The following is a 27,566-nucleotide window of genomic DNA, read 5'->3' as shown; positions in this document are numbered from 1 at the left end:
TCTCTTTCATTTTCAAAACTTAACTGAACAAACTGAAGAGAGAAGCTGATTGGTAACCGTGCACAACTACTCCAGATATTGTCTGCTCCAGTTTTGATAAATTCCCCCCTAAGAACGTTCGTTTGTGCGTCTATTCGCACAGAACTAACTGTAATAAAGATTTGCAGGGCGAATGTACATTCAGCTTCAATGGACAAATAAGCTTTGTGAATTTTTGTTGTTGGGTTGGTTTGTTTAAGATACTTATAGACTAAAGCATGCATAAACGCTAACTTCCTAACCAGTCAATTCTGTAACTAGGGATGCAACCATACCATTTTTGCACACCAAGTACGAGTACCAATACTTTTCCTCAAGTACTCGCCGATACTAATTACCGATCCCTTTTTTGTGTGTCATGTGACAGTTTTTATAAAACAATGCAGACTAATGATTTTAGGATTGCAGTAGAGCGCCAGGGCACAGATGGGACTGCTGCGACCTGGTAGTTCTGCCACTGACTCCAAGCTGTAGTGCAACTTCAAATCACAGCAATATATTATACAGCTATGCAGAATACCACCAGCTACAGAGTACTACAAATCCCAGCAACACATTGTACAGCAATGCAGGATTATATGAAGCTAGATACTCTGTGTTGCTCACCAGGGCTGTTCGGGGTCTCAGGAAGCTGTGCGGGGGTCTGACCAGGGCTGTGCGGGGTCTGACCAGGGCTGTGTGCAGTCTCCCAGGGCTGTGCCGTCTCACCAGGGCTGTGTGTGGCATCTAACCAGGGCTGTGCAGTCTCACCAGGGTTGTGTGAGGTCTCACCAGGACAGTGCGGCGTCACAGGTGGCAGTGCTATTCGTTATTACAACACATCACACTGTTTACTTTTTCTCTTTTCACTTTATTGAAGTGTCAATCAACTCTATGCACTGCAGTGTGTTGAGGCTTGATGCGCTATCTCTGCATTTTTATACAATGCACCTTAGCCCTCATTCACACAGGAATCGGCCCGCACGTACAGCTCCGTGCTGCGTGCAGGGCCGTACCGTGCAGCTCCCGGGAAGGACAGGTGCTGCATATAATTAGTACGCAGCCCGTCCTTCTCTATGGGACTACGCGACCGTACGCCTCCCTACGCTCACCTCAAGTGCAGGTCCGTGGGGGTGCGTGTTTCCTGGCTCGGACGCAGACGGGATCCATCCTGTCAGCGTACGAGTACGCTCACCTGCACGGACGTGCAGGGCGGGTGAGCGTAGGGCAGCGTACGGCCGCGCAGTCCCATAGAGAAGGACGGGGGCTGCGTACTAATCACACGCAGCACCTGTCCTTCCCGGGAGCTGCTCGGTTTCTCCCTGCACGCAGCATGGAGCTGTACTTGCGGGCCGATTCCTGTGTGAATGGCATGAATGGGGCACATAGAAAAGAGTTGTTTTCTATGTGCCCTTGCGCTGAGCCTGTGTAGATCAACACAGCTCAACAGACATGGTGGGAACATTGGTACTGAGCAGTGGCGGCAGAGTGCATGGTTCTTTACTCATGCACATTTTAGCACAGACGTTTACATTCATACAGTGTAAAATACAGCCCAAATGCAGGACTGTGAATGCAGGTTTCTCTACTTTTGATAAATGCTGCGGACCAAAATGGAGCAGTGTGAACAGGCCCATAACATGCAATACTGCTGCATTCAGATCCATATAAATTCCAGACCTGAATGCAGTAAATTAAACACACACAGACACGTGTATATGTATACATGCTGGGATATGTAGTTAAAGTACACCTGGTGTGCCAGAGTTGCCTACTTCTGCCCTAAACCGTTCAAATGTCACAGAGGCAACTGTGGTTATGCAAAACTTCTCAGGATTGCATAACTGCCCGGCTAGCTCAGTCGGTAGAGCATGAGACTCTTAATCTCAGGGTCGTGGGTTCGAGCCCCACGTTGGGCGATGCTTTTTCTTTCATAAGTCTATATATTGATTCATACAGTTTACATTAATATTCAAGAACATGTCTTATGATTCCGTAGTTAATAATAACTATTGTTTATTCTTGTTACACACCAAGCGACGAATCCTAACCGTTCACTAAAACATTTAATCATCAGCACACGTAGATTAGTAGCAGCAGCAGCAGTAGTAAGAGTGACAAATTGAAAGCTTATTACATTGTAAATAAAAAGGAGACGATTTTATAGCACAAAGAATCCAACAAATTGAATGTATATACACAATGCTACTTAAAGGCGGGAGGGGCAGGGAAAGGGCGGAGCCTGAGCTGGCGGGAACTACTCCCCCCCCTTCTTTCCCCATCACAGCTTCCTCTTCCCAGAAGCAACGCGGATGTTCTGAGCATGCTCAGATAGGTGAGGGAGGGTAGACTAGAGCTGCGCACTGCGCGTGCGCGAAGGGCACCGTGACGTGCGGGCCCGCGCGGTGTGTAGATGCGGCGGACCCGTTCCCGGTAGCCGCGCATGTTATAAATGGCGCCGAAGCAGGACCCTAGGCCTAAGTTCCAGGAGGGTAAGCGAACGTCTGTGGCGAAGGCAGGCAGGGCTTCCGGTTTCCCGGGCTTAGGCTTCCTGCAGAGCCAGTGTCCCCATAGAGGCGGTTATAAAGAACCCGTGGTAGGGGGGTGGGGTGACTTGATGTTATAATGAGTCTGTGTGGTGTGCGATAGTTCTCTCACAGTGGCTGGGTCACAGAGGTGCAGTTATTGTATAAAGGTGCCCATACACTGGCCGAGCCTCTGCCTAGACTTCCATCCTACAGCAGCAGAGGAAGCTCTGGTCCTTCTGTATTGGTTAGGTGACATGTGATGATCCTCAGCCAATCCTGCCCCTATCAAGTTAGATTGCACCTTTCTCCCTGTGAACTAGTTGATGGGGTTCAGGAGATGAGAGTGCTTTGCATGGGGGATCAGCAGTATTTGCACCATGATCAGGTAGATCAAAAACAGGCTGCCATGTATCTCTACTGGTGCCCAGATGTAAGAGAATGAGCATCAGTTTACATCTGGGTTTAGATTCGTCCGACCGAATGCAATAAGTTTGTGCCGGGTTTGGTTTTATTGACCTGACCTGGTGTGGGCAGATATAGGGGCGTGTGCATGTCCATTTACATCCAACCTCACATAGGGATGACATGGTTCCCATTCTAAGATGAGGGGGGCGACAGAATGAACATTGTGTGACATCAGTTTCCATACTGATCCAATTCAGCGGGAGAAGGATCAGTCTATGGGTCCCCCACTGAGGAGTGCAGGCGCCCGTCTAGAAGGGTCTGAACTGTGGACATTTGTGTATATTTACATATGTTAAAACAGCAAATGAGCGTTAAAGTTTCAGATTTCACCTTTCCCATTCACCTTTGACCCATCCTGCAGGGAATTGATTTATCTTTTTTTATTTTTTTATTTATCTTGTGAAGTTATATTAATCATAGTCCCTCGCAGGCATTGTTTCTGGGGGCAGTGAACTGCTACTTCGGTGCTGCAAATGGTCCCTCATCAGTGGGTTCCCTTGTGATGACCTCACTCCTCTTCTTGATCTTAAGATGGCCTGCCACTGGACAGCTAATAAAGTGTCCATATCACATAGGCAGTGGTGTGGACACCTGAAGAAGGCCTCCGTAGGATATAAACAAAGAAAGAAGACTTGGTAAAGGAGGATCACATGACTGGCTAAGTCAAATGGGCATTTAGGCTTTTTTTCATTTGCCAGTGATCAATTAGAGAGGGGTTGGAGGGGGTTAGGCCCCATTCACACCAATATTTCACACTAACATAGGATTACATGTGGTGTGCCTGCGTTCAAATTTAGCGGCTGTCACCCGATCATAAAATGAGGTGAGTGAAAATCATAGTCCTCATAGTTCGAGCCGACGTAACAATTAAACTGTTGCACGTTGGCTCAATAGATCGGGAAGTGAGTGAACTCATACAGTCGCTCGCTCACTTCTTGATCCTGTCCCTGCAGAGAGCTGTGGCTGTCGCTCACGGCTCCCTGCAGGGATTCCCCCCCTCCCCTGTCCAATCCTCCAGCGCTGACTGGCGGAACGGACGGGGGAGGGGCGGGTACAGCTGGCTCTGCCTCTAGATAGGCAGAGCCAGCTGTCACTCACGCACCTGGGTGGATCTCGACAGTAATGTCGGGATCCGTCCCGGCTGCGGGGGTCTCAGTATACCAAGAGCTGTAGCTCGCGATATACTGAGCTTTGGGTCATGGCAGGACGCTAGTTTGTGTCTTCCCGTGACCCTTGAGAGAACTATGGGGAAAAGCACTGACCCCATAGTTCTCCTTTTAACTTGAATGGGTGACGGCTGTCGCTTGTAACCAGCAGATTAGGGATGCCTAATGGAGTACTCCCTAATCAGACCTGAAATATAGGTGTGTGTGGTGCCTTAGTGTTATTCCGGAGATGGGCTTTAAAACAAGCTTCTGCTGACCACTATAGCTGCGTGCACTGTGGGGCAACACCTCTTCATTTCACGGCGGAAGCACTCTAGTTTTTGTTTGTTCACACTATCAGGGTTATTTACAAAAGGGTGAAGAGTTTGGAGAAGGCAGGAGAGGGGAACAATCTAGGACAACATAGCTGAACTGGAAAGTGAGCTGAATTGGAGAATGTTTCCAAATCAGCTATGTTGTCCTAGAATGTTCACTTCTCCTGCCTTCTTCAAACTCTTCACCCTTTTGTGAAAAACCCTGTATATGTTGCGTTAATGTTCACCTTGTCAAGGCAGCCCATCTATTCTGATACATGGAAACACTGACCCGATTTCTTTTTTTGAAGGCAGCGCACCACATGGCACCACATGTGCATTGTGATATGCTGCAATGCTTGTTCATTGCCCGCTACTGTAATAGTGTGTTGGGGGTGCCATTGCCGTACATTGAAACTACACTGCATAAGTGCAGAAAAAGCCATCAGACACAATTGCTCCCCACTCAAACAGTAACAGTTGTAATGTAAACATAGCAAGCCCTCAGGGAGCAGGTACCAGGGAAATCTGGGCCGCTGAGAGGAGTCGTTACTACTTCAGTGCTTCTCTTGTGAATTTTGAAGATTTATTGCTCCATGGTGCCTGCGGTACTTTGGGGGAAAAAAACCCTTGCAGTGGGGCTCTTTCTGCATGGTAAGGATTAATTGACTATGGTACCAGTAAAAAGCACATTTACTTACCCTTTCCCTCACTTCCACAGGCTCCTCCTTCCATGCGACCGGTCCACTGAGGCACCCTCTCTTCGGCTCTCCGGCCCCTGGTTGCAGCTGTTGAGCTATCACAGCCAATACAGGAACATCAGTCCTGCATTGTAAGCGAGGACACCAAGGGCCCGCCAACAAGCCGGAGCGTCGGAGAGAAGAGGTGAGCACCAGCTGCCGGTGGAGCTAGGGATAAGGTAAGTTAAAGTGCATTTCACTGGTACCCTAGGCAAAAAATAGGATTTAAAGTGACACTAAACTCAGGATTTAAATGAGAACTATGGGGCAACCTCTTTTGCCCATAGTTCTCCTCAGCGTCATGGGAGGACATGTACTGTGTCCTCCGGTGACCCAAAACTAATTTATAGCGGGCTATTGCGCTCTATATACTGAGAGCGCCGCATCCGGATTGGATCCCCACAATACTGTCAAGATCCATCCCGCTGGCTGATTGACAGCTTGCTCTGCCTATCTAGAAGCCAGCTATGCCCTCCACCGTCCGTCCCCCCACTCAGCGCTGGCTGGAGGTTTGGAGAGCAGGGGGGGGAATCCCTGCGTGGAACAGTGACTGACAGGGAGAGGATCGTAATAGTCAGCAATTGGCGGTTTCTGTTCGCTGATTTCCCCGATCAATAGAGCCGACGGGTGACAATGTCGGCTCCAATTCAGAGAGGATTTGAGGATCTACAGCCGAGTGATCCACAAATAAGATACATTTTTGTTAATAGTTCAGGTACTTGAATGTATTTTTAAGGTTTAACTCCTGAGTTAAACCTTAGAGTCCTGTCACTTTAACTCCTGGGGGGGAATTACCCCAGTTCAGCTTTAAAGCTCATTTACCGCTTGTTAATCAAATGTTTACATCATGTTCACATTAAGGCCTCACTCACATCTGTGCATGTCTTTAGTGTGTTTTTTCCATGTGTTGTCCTGCTATGTTGTGTACTTTTAGCCCAGAGAGAGCCTTCGATGCGATGGAAGCACACAAGAATACATCATCTGTTTTTGTGCATGCCTGTTCATTTCAATAGACCCCTCAATGTGCCATTGTATCGACAAACGTATGTGAGCTTTTTACGCTCGCATTTTATCATTGTGCAAGTGTCTGAACTTGTAAGATTGTTTTTTTTTTTCCTCCTACATGTTGGTTTGCATAATGCATACATAATGATGTGTGAATGGGACTTTGGGACATAATTGTTCATGTATATGTGCCTCTCTGTAAATAGTAAAATGATCAGCAAGGGTTTGTTCTTTCTGAATCAAAATACATTGAAAATAAAACCTGAGAGGTGGCCAAAAATCTTGCTAGAAGCATTTTTGAAAACTGCACGCACATCCCAATTGGTTCTAATGAATCCTGTTTTGACAAGTTTCTTTTCAATGCACTATTGGTGCTGTTGATATCTGCTGTTGATATCTGTGTTAGATCTTACACTCTGTTTAAGCTCCAGGACCCTAAACAGGGCGTTCCTCTCTAAAAGCTGTTTTTGACCCTGGTCTGGCTCAGGATTTAACATTTGGGGGTTTTTAAATAATTTTTATGATGTCTGATTGCTACTTTTGTGAATAATTTTACATTTGTGAAACAGGAATATTCTAGCATGCTACAGGATTTCTGCAAAAGATTCAGCTCAACCCTACAAAAGCTGATTTTTCTATTTTTCGTCCCCCCCTCGTATTGAGAAATTTGCTTAATAAATGATTAATAGGTGTGCAGTATACTGCACTGTGAAATAATATTGCAAATGAAGGAAAAAATGTTCCTGGTTGGGAAATATTATTCTTATGATCCCAGGACCAAAATCTTGTTCTGTGCTATTGTGCAATAGTTATACTAGTGTGCTATGGAGGTGGTGGGGGTTACAGGGGCCCGTGCTTTTCTGGATTGGACTCCACCAAGACATGACGGGGGAGATGTATGTGCAGTAAAGGACCATTCTAAAAGAAAAGGCAGCGAACACAAAAAGACAGCAGAGATTTATCAGGATCTTGGTCTTTGAATACTTCTGAAGCTCCAATGTTGGAAGAATGCTCAAGTTGGTCTCATGCTGTACATGGTAAATTTAAAGCAGACTAGTAGGATAATACAATTATGTTTAAATGATCAGTATGAAGAGGACGACCGATCATTGAACTTGGTTATTTCTTATAAATATTTATTAATGGGTTCTGTATAAAGTTGATGCCGTCTGTATGGGCTCTCCACATCAGTCTCTCAGAGCGAATGACTTGCCAGTGTATTTTCCCTTTTTTATTTTTTTTTCTTAATTTTTTTTTTTTTAAATTTGCCATTGATCTGATTTTAACCAATTATAATGATGCTGTGTGTGTAATTTAGCAATATGTTTAGGTATGTTTTGACCTGAAAACCTGGCATGTCAGTAGCCGCGAGGACTGTTGGACAGCTACATCTACAGCTTAAAACCATCCTGAAGCAACTTGTGGATTCTGTTTTGTACAGCTTGGAAGAGAGAAGGGAGAATAGGTATGATGGAAACAGCCCCAGCATGAAGGTATTTAAAGCAGCACAAACACCTAAAAATTTAAGACTTGTATGTTGAAAATGAAGCTCCACTGTGTGGAAAAGCTACATTTAGAACATGAACCTTAAGGGCCTGCGATGTTTAGAGGTGTTATGTTTTAGGGAGTATGTGGGGAAACTAGCACCCCCTGCTCCTAATTGGCGGGGGTGTCTTGCTTAGGAACCTTGCAGATTAGCTGCTTTAAAAGAGCAGCTGTGCAGCTCCAAGGTCATCACTACTCAGAGATGCTAGAATTTGTCTGGCTGGCCTTGGCAACCCTTACTTTCCACTGAGTTTCTGCAGCCTGACTGTATCTGCATGATATGGCATGTTGTGGAAACCAGCAGGTTTTTAAAGGCAGGCTGCAAGCTTTTCTAGTAGCATCATAGCTTTTTGACTGCCCACTTAAAACAGCTGATCAATGTGGGTTGGGGGGAGAAAGTTGGAAGACTTGTACAACCTGAGTCTGTTACTGGAAACTCAGTGTTGGGTGGAATCTGTTTTTATTAATATATGCACTCCATAAACCTATTTTGCCATTTATTAACAAGGTTCATCATCTGGAGGCCCTATATTGTTCTGTCTGAGCCTTTTCCTTAGGCTGGTGTCACACTTACAATCTTCTCACTAGCAACAACTCTCCAACGGCAGGATTGCTATGCAGAGCAGAGAATTCCCACCTACTTCCACTTATCACTCCCTCTGACTGAAATGATGCAGAATGTCGCTCACCAGTGAAAGAATGCTGCATTGCTCATCCAACCAACAATAGTGACTCGTGCAACTGGGTGAGTATTTCTCTGCCCTATCTTGTTCTGCATAGCAATCCTGCCCTTGGCAAGTTGTCACCAGCAACAGGATTGCAAGTGTGGCGTCAGCCTTGGTCATACTCTTCCAGTCAAGCATGATAGTGGAGCTTCACCTCTCCTGAAATCTGTCTGCTGTAATGAATGAAGAGTTCAGGCTGTGAAACTTGCCTACTGTGTTATTTGGTATTCACCCTCCAGCTGTTGGATCTTGTTGCCTTGGTGGGGACAGATGGGTGCATTTGTATCTGTCCACCCAGAAGTGATATTTTAGATTTTGGATAAGACTGGATAGGTAAATCACCTAGATGTTTCTTATGTCTTCCAGGGACTCTGGTGGTGAGATCTCTGCAGTTGAGTTTCAGGTCTGTACACCTTCTGTGGCAGTTGAGAGGCAGTCCCACCCTACCTGTTGGCTTTTTTTTTGTTTTATTTTTAAATTCTGGAGAATGTAACTGGAGGAATGGGAGTACATCCTTTCAGTTTAGGTGAGCAGAGCCAGGATCCATGGTGAGGAAATCTTGCAGCTAAGACACAAGTCCCGCAAGACTCAGACCACCAGATTCCACCTATAGCTAAAATATCACGGTTGCTGAGACCTTCTCCATCTAGAGTCCAGCCATCACTGAATTTACATTATTGGCTGTATTTATGTAGTCATCAGGGGTGTGGAAATGTAAAAAAAAAACTACATGTCCAAGGGCTAAAGCGCGGGCCGAATCTACTTGTCCCAATACTAAGAAATAGTTTTGTTCAAAACTAAGGATGCACCAATACCAGTTTTTGGATATAGAGTGCGAGTACCAATATTTTGCTTTCAGTACTTGCCGATACCGAGGAATCTGTGCTTCCGTTGGCATGGAGCAGGCTTCCCGGGCAATCAGGAAGCCGGGAAGCGGGTAATGACATGCTACCCGGCTTCCTGATTGCCAAGGAAGCCAACTCCATGTTAGGATGGCTTGAATGTGATTTGCTGGAAAAGCGGCTTCCCAGCCAATCCGCATTGAGCCAGCTTGATTGGCTGGGAAGCTGGCTCGATGCTGATTTTGCCTGGAAGCTGGCTCCATGTTCCCCTATGGCACTGCTGTTCAGAGAAAATCTTCTGACCGGAAGTTCTGGTATTGGGAAAGGTATCAGAGCATTTGGGGCGAGTACAAGTACTCGCCCAAATACTCTGTATTGGTGCATCCCTATTCAAAACTGCATTTGACTGTGCTAAATAGCGCTTCTCATTGGTCAGCGTGGTCACCTGACCACGTTGACCAATGAGTGCTTGCAATTTGAGAGCGAAATTCAAAATGCATGGGGCAGGACTGCAGCGGACAGCAGTGCAGGGTACAGATCGTACACCTGTACTGGCGGAGGGTAAGGACTGTTCGCCGAAAGGTAAGTATGAGTGGGTTTGGGAGAGACCCGGGCCAATTTGATTGGGTAATTCCATTTTCCCATATTTGGTAGAGATAACTTGCCCTTTAATGGACATTGTGTGTGTGTGTAGGAGACTTCTGTTGCCTGGCTACCAGAATATGGACACAGTGGAATGGCGGCAGCACTCAACGCACACACACACAATGTCCTACGCGTGTGTTTATTTGCATGCAGATGGCGGGGTTGGTTTTAATTACTTTTTTTTTTTTTTTACGTTATCACTTTTATTTTTTAAATTTTTATATATTTTTTTTATTTACCACTTAATTTTATTCCTCTCACATAGGGGCTTGCAAGCCATTATGTGATAGTTTGGAGGTGACAGGTTCTCTCTATGGAACCCACCCTCCAACACAGAACAGGTGTTCTGTGCAGTTCCTGGCAGCTGAGATAAGTGGCGCTGTTATTACAGCGCTCCGGTCTCAGTGATCACACAGAGCAAATGAAGAATGGACTTTCTTCATCTGCTCCATGGTGAGCTCATGTGCTGTGGTCAGGGGTCCCCCAGAGGAGCGGGGGACCCTGAAAACCATGGCTGGGGGCCCCCGGACACGATCGCCGCCGCAGCTCAATTTGATACAAGTGATCTAATTGGATCACTTGTATAAAAACGAGCAGCGGCTACCAATGTACATTTAGCTCTGCTTGTCCGGAGCAGGGCTAAATGTACACAAAAACTACTCGCCCGGCGCCTGATACTGCATGTTCTGGGCGTCGGGCGATAGGAATTCCACACCCCTGAGTCATGGTTCTTGCCATAATGGTTAAATATGCTCCCATTGGAGTGTGCACAGGTTCTTTCTACTTTGTGCTTTTCGAATTAAAATCCTGTTGATTTTTACCTTGTTGCATTGCCTGGTTTAACAGACCAGGTAGCAGCTAATGTTGGCAAGGCTGTAGACAGAGAACTGTATAGTGAATTGTGGTTGCATGGTGTGTCAAAGCATAAACTAGGAGTCCAGGGTCTAATGCATGGGCTTCTGAGTTTAACAGCTCTGGATTTGAAAGCTGCTTGAAATTGGTTTTCTACAAACATTTTATAATAATGAAAATCTTATCTCCTATATTTCATAGAATATCCCAATTAAAGTGACACTAAACTCGGAAGTTAAATATTAAAAATACATTCGGGTACTTTAACTACTAACAATAATGTATCTTATTTGTTCACTCGGCTGTAGATCCTCAAATCATCTCTGAATTGGTGCTGACATTGTCCTTCCTTCTGGAGGGTGACTACTTTTGTTCCCCATGGTCCCTGTGTGTGTTGTAAAGTAGTCACCGCTCCAAGCTCGCTCCCGTGATGGACTACAATCTCATGTTGAGTTTGCTAATTTTATATTGAGATTGTAGTCCATCATGGGAGCGAGCTTGGAGCTGTGACTACTTTACAACACATACAGGGACCATGGGGAACAAAAGTAGTCACCCTCCAGAAGGAAGGACAGTGTCGGCACCAATTCAGAGATGATTTGAGGATCTAAAGCCGAGTGATACACAAATAAGATACATTTTTGTTAGTAGTTAAGGTACTTGAATGTGTTTTAAGATTTAACTCCGGAGTTTAGTGTCAGTTTAACATAGTATGGTATATTTCTACTATTGATCTGAATATCTACACAAATACTAGTCTTCCATGGGTCATATATACAAAAAACTCTAGTCTTAAAATATGGCATCCTTGTGGGTACATTTAGTAAGAAAGTATATTACTGCGGTGGAAGAATCACACAGCAAAAATGTAAAAAATGTGTCAGTCATTTATGAACAGAACCTGAAAACTAGCTCAGTCATGAAGGGGTTAAAGGGTTCTTGCAGAATCCAGAACAAGTACGTCCAGTTTAAAAGCCAGTGATCATGACGCACTGGGCATATTCATAAGCAGCGACAGTAACTTTCATCAAACATTTAGACCCCATTCACACTGAGCAACATGGAAATCGCGCGACATTGAGCGACATCTTCCTATTGGGCTGTATGCAATCAGGAGCAATATCGCTCAAAATCGCTCTAAAAAAGGGTCATGTAGGAGCGACAAGCTACCAGCGACGAGCTACAAGCGATATTGAGCGACGAGATGTGAACAGCTACATTGAAATGTATTGGTGAAGCTACATAGAGCGATATAGCTCGGAAATATGAGCGATATCGCTGCAAAAATCGCTCCATAAATCGCTCAGTGTGAATGGGGCCTAAGTTACTGTCCTTCTGGAATATTAACATGCATTGAATTCACTGCTTTATAAATGTGCTCCAATGGCTCCCAGGCTACTGACTGTGGCACATATGCAAAACGTGACCAGGTGGGCCCTTTCCGCACTTTACTAAAAACGGACAATTCAGAATGGCACATAGAGCGCACATTGACGTTATAATTGCATAATGCAGATATTGGTTTTCAGCTTGTACTAGAATGTACCTTTTTTATTTTTTTTATGTCCTCATTGGTGCCTTTTTAGGTTTAGTGGCTGCTTGACACCATGAAGTATGTCATATCCTAGAGCATGCTAGTTTGATGTACTTCAATCTGTAAGAACTGAACTTTGATTAAAGTATATCTAAAACCAAAACTTTTTTCATTTAGAGCAGGGATGTCCAAGCTGGGCCCCTCCAGCTGTGGTGGAACTACGAATCCCATGAGGCTTTGCAAGCTTCTCACAGACATGACTCCCAGAGAGATGCTTCATGGGATTTGTAGTTTCACCACAGCTGGAGGGCCGGAGTTTGGACATCCCTGATTTAGAGTAAGGAAGGGTAAAACCCCCTTGTTCTTGGGTTTTTTTTTTTTTTTTTTTCCCCTGTCTCATTTGGGAGGTTAACCTTCACTTCCTGTCTAGTTGACTTGACAGACATTGAGAACATGTGGGTGAAACCCCCCTCTTAGCCGCCATTGTAACATATGTCCTCATTGGAAGATTCCTCTTGATTCTTGTTCTGGTGGCAGTTAAAAATGTAGGATTTCAGCTGTCCATACACCTAGTAAATTTCCTCTGGTCCTTGGTGACCCAGCCAAAATAGGCTCTGTGGGTTGCCCTGTCAGCAGCCTCCCGCCTGACATCTTTTGATCTGAAAATCGAAGGAGCCTGGCATAACATTTTCAGTGATTTTTGCATCAGCTGCACACCCATCACTGTCAGAACTCAATAGCCAGTAGAGGGATTCCCCCATCCACGCTGATGGCTAAATGAGAAAAAAAACCTCAAATACCTAACAATTATTCGAGCCCCTCACCACTCTATACAAATCTAAAAAAAAATTGCCTTTAGTTTATCCTTTTAGTTGTAATAATACAACTGGAGCAATCCTGTTCTGTGTCCTTGCCTATGCTTGTATGACCTCATGGTGTAGCAAGTACAACAGTTTATGGGTGAAGATTGTATACTGCTGGGCTTGGATGTCAGTTGTCTGGGTACCTGGTATATGCGAATTGTGTTTAGTTGCATGCTTTGTCTAGGAGTATGCATTGTGGGGCTTGTTCTCACTACCGTAGTTATGTTGTAGTGCATTTTGCTGCATTTACCAATCCAGTAAAAATTGGTGGCCTAGAAATGCAGAGCAATGTGCATGGATGTTTTTTAATGTGTTCTGGTGAGAGTCAGCCCTTCAATGAACTTTACTCCCAAAAGCAGCTGTATTGTACATTTGCTTCATATAAATACCATGAGAAAATGATTCATATTATTGAGATCTGATAACCAGCAACAAAGGATAGTGCTGGATAAATGCCTATGGCCAACTAGCTGATCTGCATGAACTGCTGGAGTTCTAGTTACCAGGAAAAGCACCAGGCGTGGACTCAAAGTAGACTTAAGCTGCCAGTCCCAAGTTTCCATGTTCTTAAAACCCTACTTTCGTCTTTCTTGTTTATGGGATGTATGTGATATATGGCTAAACGTAAATAAGCTTGTGCTATTCCCTCCTGCATGCCGCGTATAATAGAAGATTAGTTGATACCCCAGACCTGTGTCCTTTTTCTGTTCCTAAACGCGTATAAATGAAATTAGCAAATGAAAACTTTGCTAACAAAACATTTCTTCCCTATTATCATTTCTGTGGTTTGAAAATAAAACAAAGATCCTGAATGGTTGATATGGGCACCTAGAATTTTTTTAATTTTTGCTAGCATGCTTTTTTTTTTTTAATGAAATGTCTGTTATAGACATGTATGTAGTGGGAATTTTTATTGTGAATACCCCAGATTTTCAGTGCTTGGGTTGAGAGGAATGTTTGTTTAAAAGAGAACTATAGTCAAACCTTTTTTTGTTTTTGGCTTAAGTCCTCTTTTGGGTCCCAGGAGTAAATTTACTAATGTACTCCTGTGACCCAAGCTCTCTTTATAGTGGGCTACTGCCTGCTATTTGCTGACAGCGCAGTGCCGTGCTGCAACCGGTAAAGATCAGTGGTTTGTGATCACTCCGCTCTCTATCTTTAGAGCCGGTGCGTGACAGCTTCACTAGGGCTGCAACTATTGATTATTTTCATAATCGATTAGTTGGCCGATATTTTTTTCGATTAATCAGATAAAAATGCATGCACAATTTTCTGCATTCGCACTGCACTGGAATGCACGACATTGCGGTACTGTGCATTCCAGTGCAGTGCGATCAGACTGTGGGTAGGAGATACGTTTGGGGTGCCATTTAAATTAATGGCAGTGCAAAACACCTCCCGCAACAGAATTGGTCAGGCTGAAACTGAAAATTACTGGGGGGTTTTTCCCCCTCACCTTTATCATTTTGTTTTTATTAATTGTACTGTAAGCACATAGAGCTTGAACAGCTTCAGCCAGGGGATGACAGCTGCCAGTGGCAAGATTCTGCAAACGGCAGCTGAATGTTCATACAGCAGGTGGTGGGCGGGTGCAATAGCCAGCCTGCTATTGGCCATTTTAAATTGCAATAGCCAATAGCAGGCTAGCTATTGCATCCACCCACTGCTTGCTGTGCCCTCCTCCCAGCATGGAGGAGAGAGCTAGGGGATCCAACTAATCGATAATGAGAGATAATCATTAATTGATTAGTTGGTTGCAGCCCTAAGATGTAGTGTCAAATGCTGGCTCTACGTATTGGGAAGAGTACATTTTCCTCTCCCAATATGTTTCCTGAGGAATTTTCTGACCATGGAAAGAATTTTCTGGGTGGTAAACAGCAGCCATATAGCGATCTCATATTTTTAGTGAACTGACTTTACCTGCATTCTTTTAACCCTGTGCTGTGTTCATTCTGCTCATTCCACCACCTTTCCGGCAGGCGGTGTCCTAAATGTTTGCTGTATTGCATCTCTCCGGCAGCCATTGTTGGATGCTTTAAGGTGTGTTGAATACCTTGTTCCTACCACTGATTCCATGACAATAGGGCACAGTAGTGACCTTTGGGCACGCACCAGGAGACAAGGTATTCTAAGCACCTTCAAATATTTGGGTACCAGCAGCCATCAGGGAGCTGCAATACGTCAAGCCTTTAGGACACTGCCTGTTGGAAAGGTAAGCATTTTTTTTTTTTTTTTTTGCAGGGTGGTCTTTGGTTTGGTTCTTTTCGCTGCGGTGTTGCTTTAATATAAATCTAGGTTTGTGCTTACATGACTTGCCTCATAATTTTGAAGTGTCTAAATGTAATTTGTGGTATTAAACATGTCCTGGTTAATGCCAAGATTAGCTGGTGACTGGCTAATATGCATGTTAGTATTATATTTATCAAGTAGTTTTAGTAGTTGGCAGTTCTAGGGTATTTTTCAGTTTGTGCGAATCTTGTCTTATTTCTGCATGATGTGCTGTAAATGTAGACCTCTGGGCTTGTTGCTGATTCTGATCATTTATATTGCAGGTGAACGTGTTTTGTGTTTTCATGGGCCACTCCTATATGAAGCAAAGGTAAGTCGTTTGTTGCCCTTCCTGTTTTCAGGCAGTTTCCTGGTTATGTTTGTAAAATCTGATTGTGATGAGAAAGGCAAGAAATGGCTTGCTTGGAGCTGAGGATTTAGTCCTAAAGAGCAGCAGGACTTAAAATATCCATTCCACACAACCTGTAGGAACCTATAATCGCAATAAAAGACTTTGGCATGTGCTATAGTGCATGTAAAACCAAATAGTTAATTGGAGAGAGTGTTAAGAGAAGTAAAGCCAAGCCTTTTATGGCTTTACTTTTCGGGGCACAGGAGTACTTTTACGAATGTACTTCTGTGACCCAAAGTCAGCATAAAGCAGGCTAATGCCTGCAATATGATGACGACACAGAGCCACAGTGCAGCATGGAAGGATCATAACAATATTGTTAGGATGCACCTGACAGCCTGATTGATAGCTGGCTCTGCCTCTCTAGAGCCAGAGCCACCTGTGCCCACCCCTTTCCCTGTCTGTCCCTCCATTGAGCGCTGGAGGAACAGAGAAGCGAGTCCCTGTGTGGAGCCGTGGCTGATGGGCATCGCTGTCTGCCAGGAAGAGACCATGAGCTGATCACTCAGCTCTTTATATAGAGCTGGAATGTTACTGCTGCATTGCACCATGCCGGCTGTAAGTATTGAGATTAGTATATTTTACTCTCCCAATATATTTCTAACTAAAAACTGTATATGAATCTGCAGGTTAGCATTTAATATTTATGCACTGAAAATTCACTAGCTTTGCAGAGCAGACACCTCAGCCCATACTCTATCCAAAGCCTGGAAAAATCTTTCCAAAATTGAATGCATCATTGATCAGATTGTATTCAATTTTCATATCGCACAGCATCCATATATACTTTTTGAAGCTCTCTGAGCAGCTCCGTGTTAACATTAGAGATTGGAAGGCTGCTGAGTCTCTTCTGGTAGGGGAAGCTGAACTGTCCAAGACCTTTTTATCTCAACAAAATTGCAAGCAGACCGGCTTTTAATTGCACAAGATTCATCATCTATAGTAAAACCTTCTTGCCTTCCTGCTTGCAAACTTTAGAATTTACACTGAGCTGTGCATGTGCAGCACAGTGTACATTTTTGGCATACTTTAAAGGCAGGATAAAGGTACTTGCATGCGCTCGAATTGTCGTCCTGGGCCAGCAAATCTGGATGCTTGAAGAACCTTAAGGGCTTGTTCACACCAAATGCAGACCAGATCTGCATGAGTTTCTGAACACGCACTGCAGTGGGTTGTGCCGTGTTTTTCATGCGTTCCGTGCCGTTTTTAGTAAAATGGGCTTTCAGGGCGTTTGCATGCGTTCCAGAGCAGGTAAAATAGGGCTTGCTGCAGATTTTTTACATGCTCTGGAACTGAACACTGCGGTGTGAACTAGAACCCAAAATACCATTGGAATACATTGGACGCAGTTTTGATCAGGTCCGTAACTGCTCTGCTCTTGAAACACGCTTGGTGTGAACAAGGCCTAAAGAAGGAAATTCTTCATTGAAGTTCATTTTTGACTTAATGTATTTTCCCATTGTTAAAGGTTTTTTTTTCAAAATGTGTAATTTCCTCTCCTATTTAGTCTTAGATTAAATATTTAATTTCTTTCTTCAGTGTGTGAAAGTTGCTGTTAAAGACAAGCAGGTGAAGTACTTCATTCACTACAGCGGGTGGAATAAAAAGTAAGTTCAATGGAAATATTGTATTGTAGGTTCGAGTTTTTCTTTACTTTCAGCTTTTATTCATTTCGGTCTGGTTTGGTTCTTGAATTTCCTGCAGTATCAGCTTCCCAACAATCTCCATTTTGTCTTGAACTGCACCAAGCAGGTCCTGTTTTGAGCATAGCCTTAATCTGCTCCATATTTCCTAGTATTTCTATTGAACCAAATCCTCTAAATAAAACTTCTTCGGGTTCTTGAAGATTGGAGAATTGTAATTGAAGAAGTAGTATTAAAGTTTCGAGAGATATTGAACTTTTCATTTAAATTAAGTTTCTTCACAGGTTTTTACTTTTTTTCAAGTTGACATTAAAGTGACACTAAACTCGGGAGTTAAATCCTAAAAATACATTCAAGTATCTTATCTGTGTATCACTCGGCTGTAGATCCTCAAATCATCTCTGAATTGGTGCTGACACTGTCCTTCCTTCTGTAGGGTGGCTACTTTTTGTTCCCCATGATCCCTGTGTGTGTGTTGTAAAGTAGTCACCGTTCCAAGCTACTAATTTTGTATTGAGATTGAAGTCCATCACAGGAGTGAGCTTGGAGCGGTGACTACTTTACAACACACACAGGGACCATGGGGAACAAAAGTAGTCACCCTCCAGAAGGAAGAACAGTGCCAGCACCAATTCAGAGATGATTTGAGGACCTACAGCCGAGTGATACACAAATAAGATGCTTTTGTTAAACCTTAAATTAATTCAAATACCTTTTTTAACTATTAACTCCTGAGTTTATTGTCACTTCCATTGCTTTGGATATATAAATATTAATGTGTATTTGGAGGAATTGAACATTTGATTGTATATTTTTGTGAAAGAGTTGCTACTCGTATCTTCAAGGTTAGTAAGGACTAGGCACTCTCCTTTTTCAATCACTTGAGTTTTTATTTTGGTGGACAAAAACGTTCTGCGGGTCTAATGCATTGGTTGATATTTTTTGTTTTTCTTTTTTCCTGTTCAGCTGGGATGAGTGGGTACCAGAAAGTAGAGTACTCAAATACGTGGACACTAACCTGCAAAAACAAAAAGAACTTCAGAAGGCCAATCAGTAAGTATATCATAGTGATCAGATTTTGCAGTGAAGAAATTACTTGAGCTTTTGGGTAGAAGAGATTGGTTCTGCACATGGATGAAGGTTGCATAGGTATACACAAGGGGGTAGGGTTGCACATGGGCATATACAGACTTTCGACTGAGAGGGGAGGAGGGAGATGGGTGGAATGAGATGGGCAGATACAACCACTTAACAGGCAAAAACTACTTCAAAAACATTTACGTTTGGCTTGGCCAAGCATACAGGTTTCAGGAGGACCATGCCGGCATACAGTTTTTGCTGTACACCTGGAAATGAGTGTGGTACACCATATCATTTAGACAATGTTAAGACCATTTCCCCTACAGAATGGTCAACCTAAACTTTCTTGCATGAATATGAAAAGGTTGCTTGATTGTACAAAAATATATTGGATGCCTTTTTTCATCTCATGTCTGTGGCTTTATGCATAGTCATTGATCAGACAAGCTGAGTGTTCTATCATGGCGTTTCATTTTAGGGATCAGTATGCAGAGGGGAAGATGAGAGCAGCCGCTCCAGGAAAGAAGTCAGCTGCACTTCAGCAGAAGAATGTGGAAGTGTAAGTAAAACATGTTGGCATTTAATCTGATCAGATAGACAGTGACTATATATCTTGTGCTGCTTTGTTTCTATTTTATGTGCTATGCATCATTACCAAAAACAGAAAAAGAGCAAGTGGTCATTTCCAGCCATTTCAAACTACCTCAGGTGGTAGAACAAGGGGCGGAAAAAAAAAACGTTCTGATTTGGTTAAATGGCTTTTGGTATGACTAGTTGCATTTTCTTGACAGAAGGTTCAACATATTTTTTTGTTTTGTTTCAGGAAAACCAAGAAAAATAAGCAAAAAGGTAGCGTTTCTTCTTTTACATTGGTTTATGCATGTATTGTATATGGTCCCTCCCATAATAGCATTTTGAATTTTTTTTTATTACATAGCCCCTGGGAGTGGAGAGGGCACCAGTACCAGCGATGCTCCTCAGCCACCACGAAAGAAACGGGCGCGAGTGGATCCCACTGTAGAGAATGTAGGTACCTTTTTTTTCATGTGTCATTTTAAACTGATACATACATACATACATACATACATACATACATACATACATACATACATACATACATACATACATACATACAACAGTGGGGGAATTTATCAAAACTGGAGCAGACAGCATCTGGAGCAGTTGCCCATGGCAACCAATCAGCATCTCTCTTCAGTTTGCTCAGGTAATATTTGAAAATGAGACAAAGCTCATTGGTGCAAATCTGCTCCAGAAATTGTCTGGTCTAGTTTTGATGAATTCCCCCCATTTGTGAATCCCCACAAATCCTAAAGTCTTAAAAATAATTTAGGGGCATTTAAGGGTAATGCCAATTGAAGTAATAAAAGCTTTTAATGCAAGTTACTAAACATTTGCATGCAGTTTTGGTTTTGACCTTAAAAATGTATAATTATTCGTTAACGCATATGTATGGATTTTTGTTTTTACTAGTGACATATTTTAATTGTATTATAAAAGTGATCTTGTTTTGGAGTTCACAAATCCTAAAAATAGTTGTGGTACAAATTTTAAACAAATAATTACTGTGGTTAGCAATAAAGTTTTTCTATAGCACAATATAGTTGCAGTGTGAAGTATATAACATACCTCGCGGTGTCCAGGGTGGAGCAGTGGCAAGTATGTAACATACAGCAGTGTATTGGGTGGAAGGGCATGGGGTATATAAAGTAATGTACAATGTGCAAAGAGCATCAGTTAGGGGTGTGCAGGATACAGCACGGAATACAGAGTGGAATAACTCTGGCATACGCAGTACAGAGCACAATGCTATTGGAAAGCTGTATTACAGCATGCATCATAGGATACTTAAAGCCCAACTTTGTCATGGTTTTTATTCAATATATAAATCTTTTAACCTTTTTGCTGCCACTGACATAAGGCTTATATCGCCGGCACCAGGGACCTGGAAACGTGTAGCAGCCGGAAGCTTGTTTCTTGTCCTTCTGCAGGCTGTCTGCTTCATACTTTGAGAGTTAGGTGGCTATAACACCACTCAGTCACTTCTACATCCTGTAGAAGGTGACGCCAGCCCCCGGCCTGATGCACGTCATACATGATTGGTATTGCCTGGCATGAAAGCTGAGGTCCATTTATGGCCATGTTTTGTATTGCCAGTTATTGGGCTGCTTACAAAATGTTGTTCTCTTAGCTGAAATGTCACTTTGTGTATGAATGTTTCTGTAAACACTTTAAAAGACCTGTGTTTACACGCAATGTGTTTTTTGTTCTTAGGAGGAAACTTTTATGAATAGAGTTGAAGTTAAAGTAAAGATACCCGAGGAACTGAAACCCTGGCTTGTGGATGACTGGGATCTCATTACACGCCAAAAACAGGTATTGTAGCGAGACTACATTAAAATACCAACTATTTCCCAACAAATGTAGCAAAAGTTTAAAATATATAATTTTAAAAACAGTCTATACTGATAATTAGATTTTATAACAAAATAAGGAAAACTAGTTTTAGGCTTTGTTTACGCCATGTCCGGCGCAGATCTGCAAACGCAGTGTTTTTGCCGTGTTTCAGTGCAGTTTTTTTTGCTTTAAATGGGCTTTGAGGTGCAGTCCAGTGTGTTTTGGTGCATTCCAGACCAGAAAAAATAGTGCATGCAGTATTTTTTTTCCGTGCACCGGAACTGATTGCACTGGTGTGAACAGAGCCCAGAAATACCATAGAAATACATGGGATGCATTTCAGGTGTGGACAAACTTTTCTGGTCCGGGCATGGTGTGAACAAGCCCTTAAATCCGTGTAGTCTTTTCCTTTTATGTAGGGTTCAAAGCTAAAAGCCCAACACATGCAACTTGCTTGGAGAAACCCTGTTCAGGCAGCAACCTTTATTGATACTATATGTTCCATATAAAAGTTACTTTAAGGAAAGGAGGAGGAGGAAGTAAAAAAAAAAAAAAAAAAATCTGCTCTGCTTGAGGCCTTTAAAAAGTCGATACACTTAACGTGGGTGCATGTAAACACTAACGCTCATTGGAACTTCTGCTCCACGTGTCAGGTAAATACTACCATAAGTACCACCACCTGCAACCATAAATATAATGCGTTTGTTCAACTTTAAGCATGGATGGGTTGTTGCCTCAAATTTTATTTCTGTACAGAGGAAAATGCTTGGGCCTCATTCACAGGAAGATTTAATGTCCGGCTGCAAATTCGTGGGGCAAGAATCTGTAGATTCTTGCAGCAGGAATCACAGGGTAAGCAAGGTGTGTATATTTGGGGAAGCAAGTTGAGGTAGTGTGTATATTGGGGGCGGCGAATGTCAGGGAATGTAGTGTGGGTGAAAACATAAGTGAAGCAACCCCCCCCCCCCCCCCCCTTCGAGCCCCAGGGAAAAAAGAATAGAGATATGATGAGTGTTGTGATTTACTGCTAAGGGGAAATTGTGTGGTGGGGATGTAGATAACCATAATACGTGTCTATCCGGGGAGGGGCACTATTGCGTGAATAATGTAGGTGCTGGGACTTGTTGCATTGGAAGGAGTATGATCTGGGAGGAGGAGCATTATATTTTCAGCTACATTCATTCCTAGTAGTGGAATCCTCCCAACATTGAGAGGGAAAGTTACCATTTCTCTTTTATACCACACAGTGGGAAGGATTTACTCTCCTGTCTTGTGAGCAGTTGAGCAGGATTTAGAATCCTGTTCTGTGAGTAGTGACACAGGACTCAGAATTCTCATAAGCTGAGCTCTGTTTTTTGCACTAAGCACTCATAGGAATCCTCAGCAAAAACGGGATGTTTCAATCCATATAAACATTTGAATATATTAGACACCATAGCACAAGATAATTGCTGTACAATATATGTAAATGAGCTAAGCTGATCGTATTCACAGGTATATGTAAGTAATAGGTTTATAGCATCCCAAAAATTGCCCTATTATACATGTTTTACATATGTTATACATTTCAAATTCTTGTAGTTGTTTAATCTGCCTGCCAAGAAGAATGTGGAAACTATCCTTGAAGAATATGCTACCTACAAGAAATCCAGAGGGAACACTGACAACAAGTACGTACTTCTGCCAAGCATGCTTCTAATTTTATTTCTTTATCTGCCTAATGGTTTAATTGAGAATATTATAGATCATAGTGTGTATTAGGCAGTAATTGCAGAATGTTTCCATATGCAAAGGTGTCCACTGATCTACATGAAGAGTATAGCAATTACTGTTAGGTTGTGGCAACATAATTACAGTGAGGGTTTTTGACTACCATGACACTGAGAATGGTTTGTTGTAAACCTTCCTGTTGGCAATCGGAGGGTAGGCTTTAAAATATTGCCTTTTTATGCCTGCTGATATTCTGACTTTATCTTCTTGCAGGGAATATGCAGTGAATGAAGTTGTGGCAGGTATTAAGGAATACTTTAATGTTATGCTGGGCACACAGCTCCTGTACAAGTTTGAGCGTCCTCAGTATGCGGATATCTTGGCAGATCACCCTGATGCCCCTATGTCCCAAGTCTATGGTGCTCCACACCTGCTACGCCTTTTTGGTAAGTGAGGCATATTATGGTGGTACGTATTATCTTTAAGTATCCTACTCTTCTAATGTTTGTTTACTGTGGTCCATATAGTTCGTATTGGAGCAATGTTATCATATACTCCTTTGGATGAGAAGAGTCTGGCCCTGCTGCTGAACTATCTGCATGACTTTCTGAAGTGAGTGACTTATTGCCATTGTTTTATATAGCTTTGTAGATGACTATGTTCAGTGCATGAATTGTAGGTAGCAGTCCATTTTGTTTGCTTTCACCTTCCTACTCTGCTGTCTGTGAACTAAGCTGCAGGATTAGTCTGGGTTACACCATTGCCATAAGTAAAACAAATTTATTTTTTAATTACCCTTTATGAGCACATGCATGGTGTTAGTAAATTAAATTCTGCAAAAGTGGAAGACTGTACTGTTTCATAAACGTTGTGATTGCCACAACACATGGGTAATACCTAGGAGGGAAAGACATTGACAGCTATGTATTTAAGTTTCTACACCTGTACAGATATTGGGAGATTTTATATTTGCAAGATTTTGCTTTGAAGCCTATTGCTTTATATACGTTATTACTCATGTTGATATTGTTCCTATCTAGTAAGTAATTGTCCTTGAACAAACATTCATCCATGAAATCTGATAAGTCTGACCTCCCACCCTGCATACTTGTTGAACATCAGTATGTAATAAGGTAGTAAAGTAGAGTTCAACGTGACAGACGTGGAGGCTCCAATAGATCTGTCATTTAAGTATATCTGTTACAAAGAGGAGTGGTACAGAATGTCAGCTATATTCAGTGCAGTTTGCAAATGTTGACTTCAGTGGAGATAAACTAGCTCTGGCTTTCCTTCTCCCAAAACCTTCTGTTGGTCAACTAGCCCTCTTCCCCATCCCTCAACATTGACATAATTATTCGAGTTACTCAATTTTTTTGTGTCCTGTTCAAAGCTTTTTGGCTTTGGTGAACTTCTCCCTGTCGGAGGACAATTTACTTATCGAGAGTTTCAGTCTATTATTGGAGCCATGCTGTTTGTTATTACATTTTGAACTGTATGCTGTTTACAGAAAGCACTTTTATTAATCCTTCTCTTTTTTTATTTGTCTCCCACTAATACTTTCTAGGTATTTGGCCAAAAATTCCTCCACATTGTTCAGTGCCAGTGACTATGAGGTTGCACCCCCTGAATACCACAGGAAGGCTGTATAGTCTCTATATTGACCATTTCTGCTCCAGATGTAGCAGCGAGTGTCCCAAGGCTTGCTTGCCATCGTCCTAGTGTGAACTTGCAAGTGACTGATGGATGAGAAGAATGTATGTTTCTTCGTTGTGAATGATCTTGTGGATTGTAAGGGGAGGCTCAAGACCATCGGCCTAGCCTTCAGACATGAGAGAGCCCGTTTTTTTCAGTGACTGAAGACATCTGAACATTGTCCAGTATTGTCTTGACTTCTAGACACATTGGGGTGCGTGGCTGAAGACTATTTCTAAACTGAAATCAACAGTCTCCCCAGCTTCTAGTACTGCTTCATGGTGATTGTGTGGTTTGCAGCCTTGATATTTGTTCACGTGATATGTACTCATGCCCTGGCATTGAGCCACTCCCATCTGGAAGATCTTGTGATGAAAAATGCTTCGGCTGCTGTTTAACATCATGGACATCTAAAAATATTAACCTATCGGATGCCTTTTATTTTGTTAACCTGTTCCTAACTTCATGTTTGGTCACTATTTTAGTGGGATTTTGTATTGGCCCTGGGACCAAAGTACACCCAAACCTCACTTGATGCCCATCGTAATGTCTTAATTTTTATCTTCAGTGCAATTTTTATTTTAAAAGATCACTCTCTGTAGATGTTTTTTTTTTTTTTACCTACATGTTGTGTAGAGAATGATACACCGAACCTGATAAAGATGACAAGAGGATTGAATTATATACATATATCATTTTTCACCACTCTGAACTGAAGGGCTGTGGGGGAAAAACTGAGGTAAATCATCTTGCAGAGTTGTCAATGCTGGCAGATGGGGGTGGCCGGCAGTGTTATGCACCAACGTTCTAGAAGTGCTTTGACTCATTACCTGTTATTTTCTTGTTGTATAGCAGTATCTGCTTGTCCTGTAGCATTTCTGCATTTGGGTGTGTCAAAATCCTGTAATTGGTGTCCATTCAAAAATTTGTTGTGTAGCCGTTTCAAAAGACCTAAAATGTTGTTAATTCTACATATCTGTACTGATTTGTTGGGCAAGAAGCTGGGTGTTCAGAGCATACCCGCTGTATGACAAACATTTGAAATGGAAGCAGTGGATGAGCACAAGGAGCTCTGTTTGAGTGTTCTGGTGGCTTATACATTCAATACTGAAATGTGTTTGACATGATAGAGAGAATATGTTGTCCCTGACTAACAAGCAGTTTGGTTGCGCCTGGGTTGTCAGGCCGCAGTTATGCCACGCTAGCCATTCCACAGGGCTTGACATTCTCACTATTGTTACAAATTTGAGCAGCACTTTGCTGAGCATGGTCCATGCACCATGGTTTGATGTTCAGAAATGTCTTTTAATGCATGACTTTGTTTTATGTTTTGCTTTAAATGTACAAAAGATGTTCTATAAAATAAAGGTGCTGTTAATGCCATGGTGTGCATTACATTAACTTGTGTATTTCTGTCTTATAAAAGCCAGCAGAGGGTGCCAATGCAGACAGGAATCCTAGTATATTTCTCTAAATTAGAGTCCTATATTTTGTGATTTTTGTTAGCACAACCTTACCATCATGGTAACCTTTTGTTAGCCTCACAATCAGAGACTTGTAATCTTGGTGAGGGACTATGCAGATGTCTTCTAATGTAAAATGTTATGTATGTTTTCTTGAACCTAGCAGTTGTCTGTGCACTCGTGTAGCCCAACCAGTAAATGGCATGTGCCGGGCTTCGGGTAATGGGAATTGTGCACCCCTGCTCAGGCATCCGGGTCTGGAATCATAAGTCCTTCCTGCCCGTCTTTTGGAAGATCCTGATGACAGATGCTAACCTGTCAGAAGGGGTCCAGAGCACCTTGGTGCATGGGAATTACTAATCGGAGGAGTTTCATCTCCAGATCAATATCCTAGAGCATTGAGCAATTTAGCTGACTCTGCAGTGTTGGACAATCATGCTGGAGAGTCATCTGATCCAGATTTAACCACCTGGAACAAACCAGATATCTCCCCAGAGAGGTAGATTGCATCCTGTCCTGGGCAGAACTTCACATTCCAACCTTGTCAGCAGTATAAATCCCAGGCGTGGACAGACTTCCTCAGCTGCCAATCTCTGGACCTGGGGGAGGTAGTCTCTACATCAGCAGTTGTTCTGGGACCTGTGTTGCCTTGGTGAAGAAGGGTCTCCTAAGTGGCAGCTCTTACCCTTTCTGGTGCTTCACAAGGAGAAGATGGTCCTTTTAACCATTCCTTCTTCCCACAGGGGTGTCTTTATCCCACATTAATGAGGATACCATTCTGCCTTCTGTATGCCTTCTGCCCTCTGTATGCCGATCTTTCACATTGGCGGAGAGTGTTGACTCTTTGCCTGTGATGAGATTACTGCATTGTGGATTCCCCTGACAATCTCTCAGGCGTATTTGGTTAATGGTTGGCAACGTCTTTCCTGCCACTGCTCATTCTACTAATGTAAAAGGAACACCTTGGGCTGCTCGACATCTTGCTTCTGCCTCTCAGCTGTGCAGAGCTGCCGCCTAGTCCTTAGCTCACAGTTTCACAAAGTTCTATCAGCTGAGGCTTCCTTTGGCCAACAGGTCTGTAAATACTCAGACCCAACGCTACCACAAGTTGCCCATGATGTGTGATATACTCTATTCACCTTGTTTAGGACTGCTTTTGAACATCTCAGTGCTCTTTGTTGCTAAGAATTTTTTTTTCTTTTTTTTTTTAAATGTACATAGTGTAAAACCCTTCAGTAGTTTATTGGGGGGGGACATAGGTCCGGCCTTTGTTAAAGGGTTAGGGCCTTTGTTAAAGGTTTAGGGTTCTATGGTCACCTTTAAATGCTAGTTGTAGCTAAAGCCCTTTCCAGTGGGATGGGAAGCCTTCTGTCTCTTGGTGTCCAACATCCAGGTGGTTGAGCATATACTTAGTTGTTCATTGTGTCCCCTAATTAACTTCTTTTTTTTTTGTTTTGTTTTTCCATATTTCTTTTAGATATGATGGTGCAATGTAAAGGTACCCATATACAGCAGTAAACGGTTGTATTAGCAGAATTATTGCAGTGTAGTTATCGAACCAACCTTAATCATGGGTTGAGGAGAACAAAAGTGATATTGCTGCCTCATATAGATCATTATGATGGTCCTCCTTACTTGGCACTGGAAAGGTAGTGGGCTGAT

The 27,566-nt window shown here is 42.7% G+C and overlaps 1 protein-coding gene and 1 non-coding gene across 2 annotated transcripts; both read left to right on the top strand.

Annotated features, from left to right (window-relative positions):
* The first annotated feature begins 1,864 nt into the window (after positions 1–1,864).
* TRNAK-CUU lies at positions 1,865–1,937 on the top strand. Its single transcript has one exon. It is a non-coding gene; the product is annotated as a tRNA-Lys (tRNA).
* A 408-nt stretch (positions 1,938–2,345) lies between these two features.
* On the top strand, positions 2,346–25,824 carry MORF4L1 (mortality factor 4 like 1). Its single transcript, XM_018567409.1, has 12 exons — positions 2,346–2,510; positions 15,774–15,820; positions 17,441–17,508; positions 18,511–18,597; positions 19,103–19,183; positions 19,448–19,473; positions 19,562–19,650; positions 20,917–21,018; positions 22,621–22,709; positions 23,023–23,195; positions 23,277–23,361; positions 24,314–25,824. The coding sequence occupies exons 1-12, from the start codon at positions 2,471–2,473 to the stop codon at positions 24,396–24,398; spliced, it is 972 nt and encodes a 323-aa protein (XP_018422911.1). The 5' UTR covers positions 2,346–2,470; the 3' UTR covers positions 24,399–25,824.
* The last annotated feature ends 1,742 nt before the right edge of the window (positions 25,825–27,566 follow it).

The sequence above is a fragment of the Nanorana parkeri genome, unplaced genomic scaffold (genome assembly GCF_000935625.1).
Source record: "Nanorana parkeri isolate BGI_ZX_2015 unplaced genomic scaffold, ASM93562v1 scaffold1043, whole genome shotgun sequence".
NCBI classification, from domain to species: Eukaryota; Metazoa; Chordata; class Amphibia; order Anura; family Dicroglossidae; genus Nanorana; species Nanorana parkeri.
The sequence above is the reverse complement of the archived record's forward strand: the minus strand, read 5'-3'. Positions and strand labels throughout refer to the sequence as shown.

Bases quoted from the DNA above. Each gene is read 5' to 3' on its own strand.
- MORF4L1 (XM_018567409.1), top strand. From the start codon at position 2,471: ATGGCGCCGAAGCAGGACCCTAGGCCTAAGTTCCAGGAGG. The intron at 17,509-18,510 runs GTAAGTTCAATG...TTTCCTGTTCAG, and splicing joins TACAGCGGGTGGAATAAAAA to CTGGGATGAGTGGGTACCAG. The intron at 19,651-20,916 runs GTAGGTACCTTT...TTTTGTTCTTAG, and splicing joins TGGATCCCACTGTAGAGAAT to GAGGAAACTTTTATGAATAG.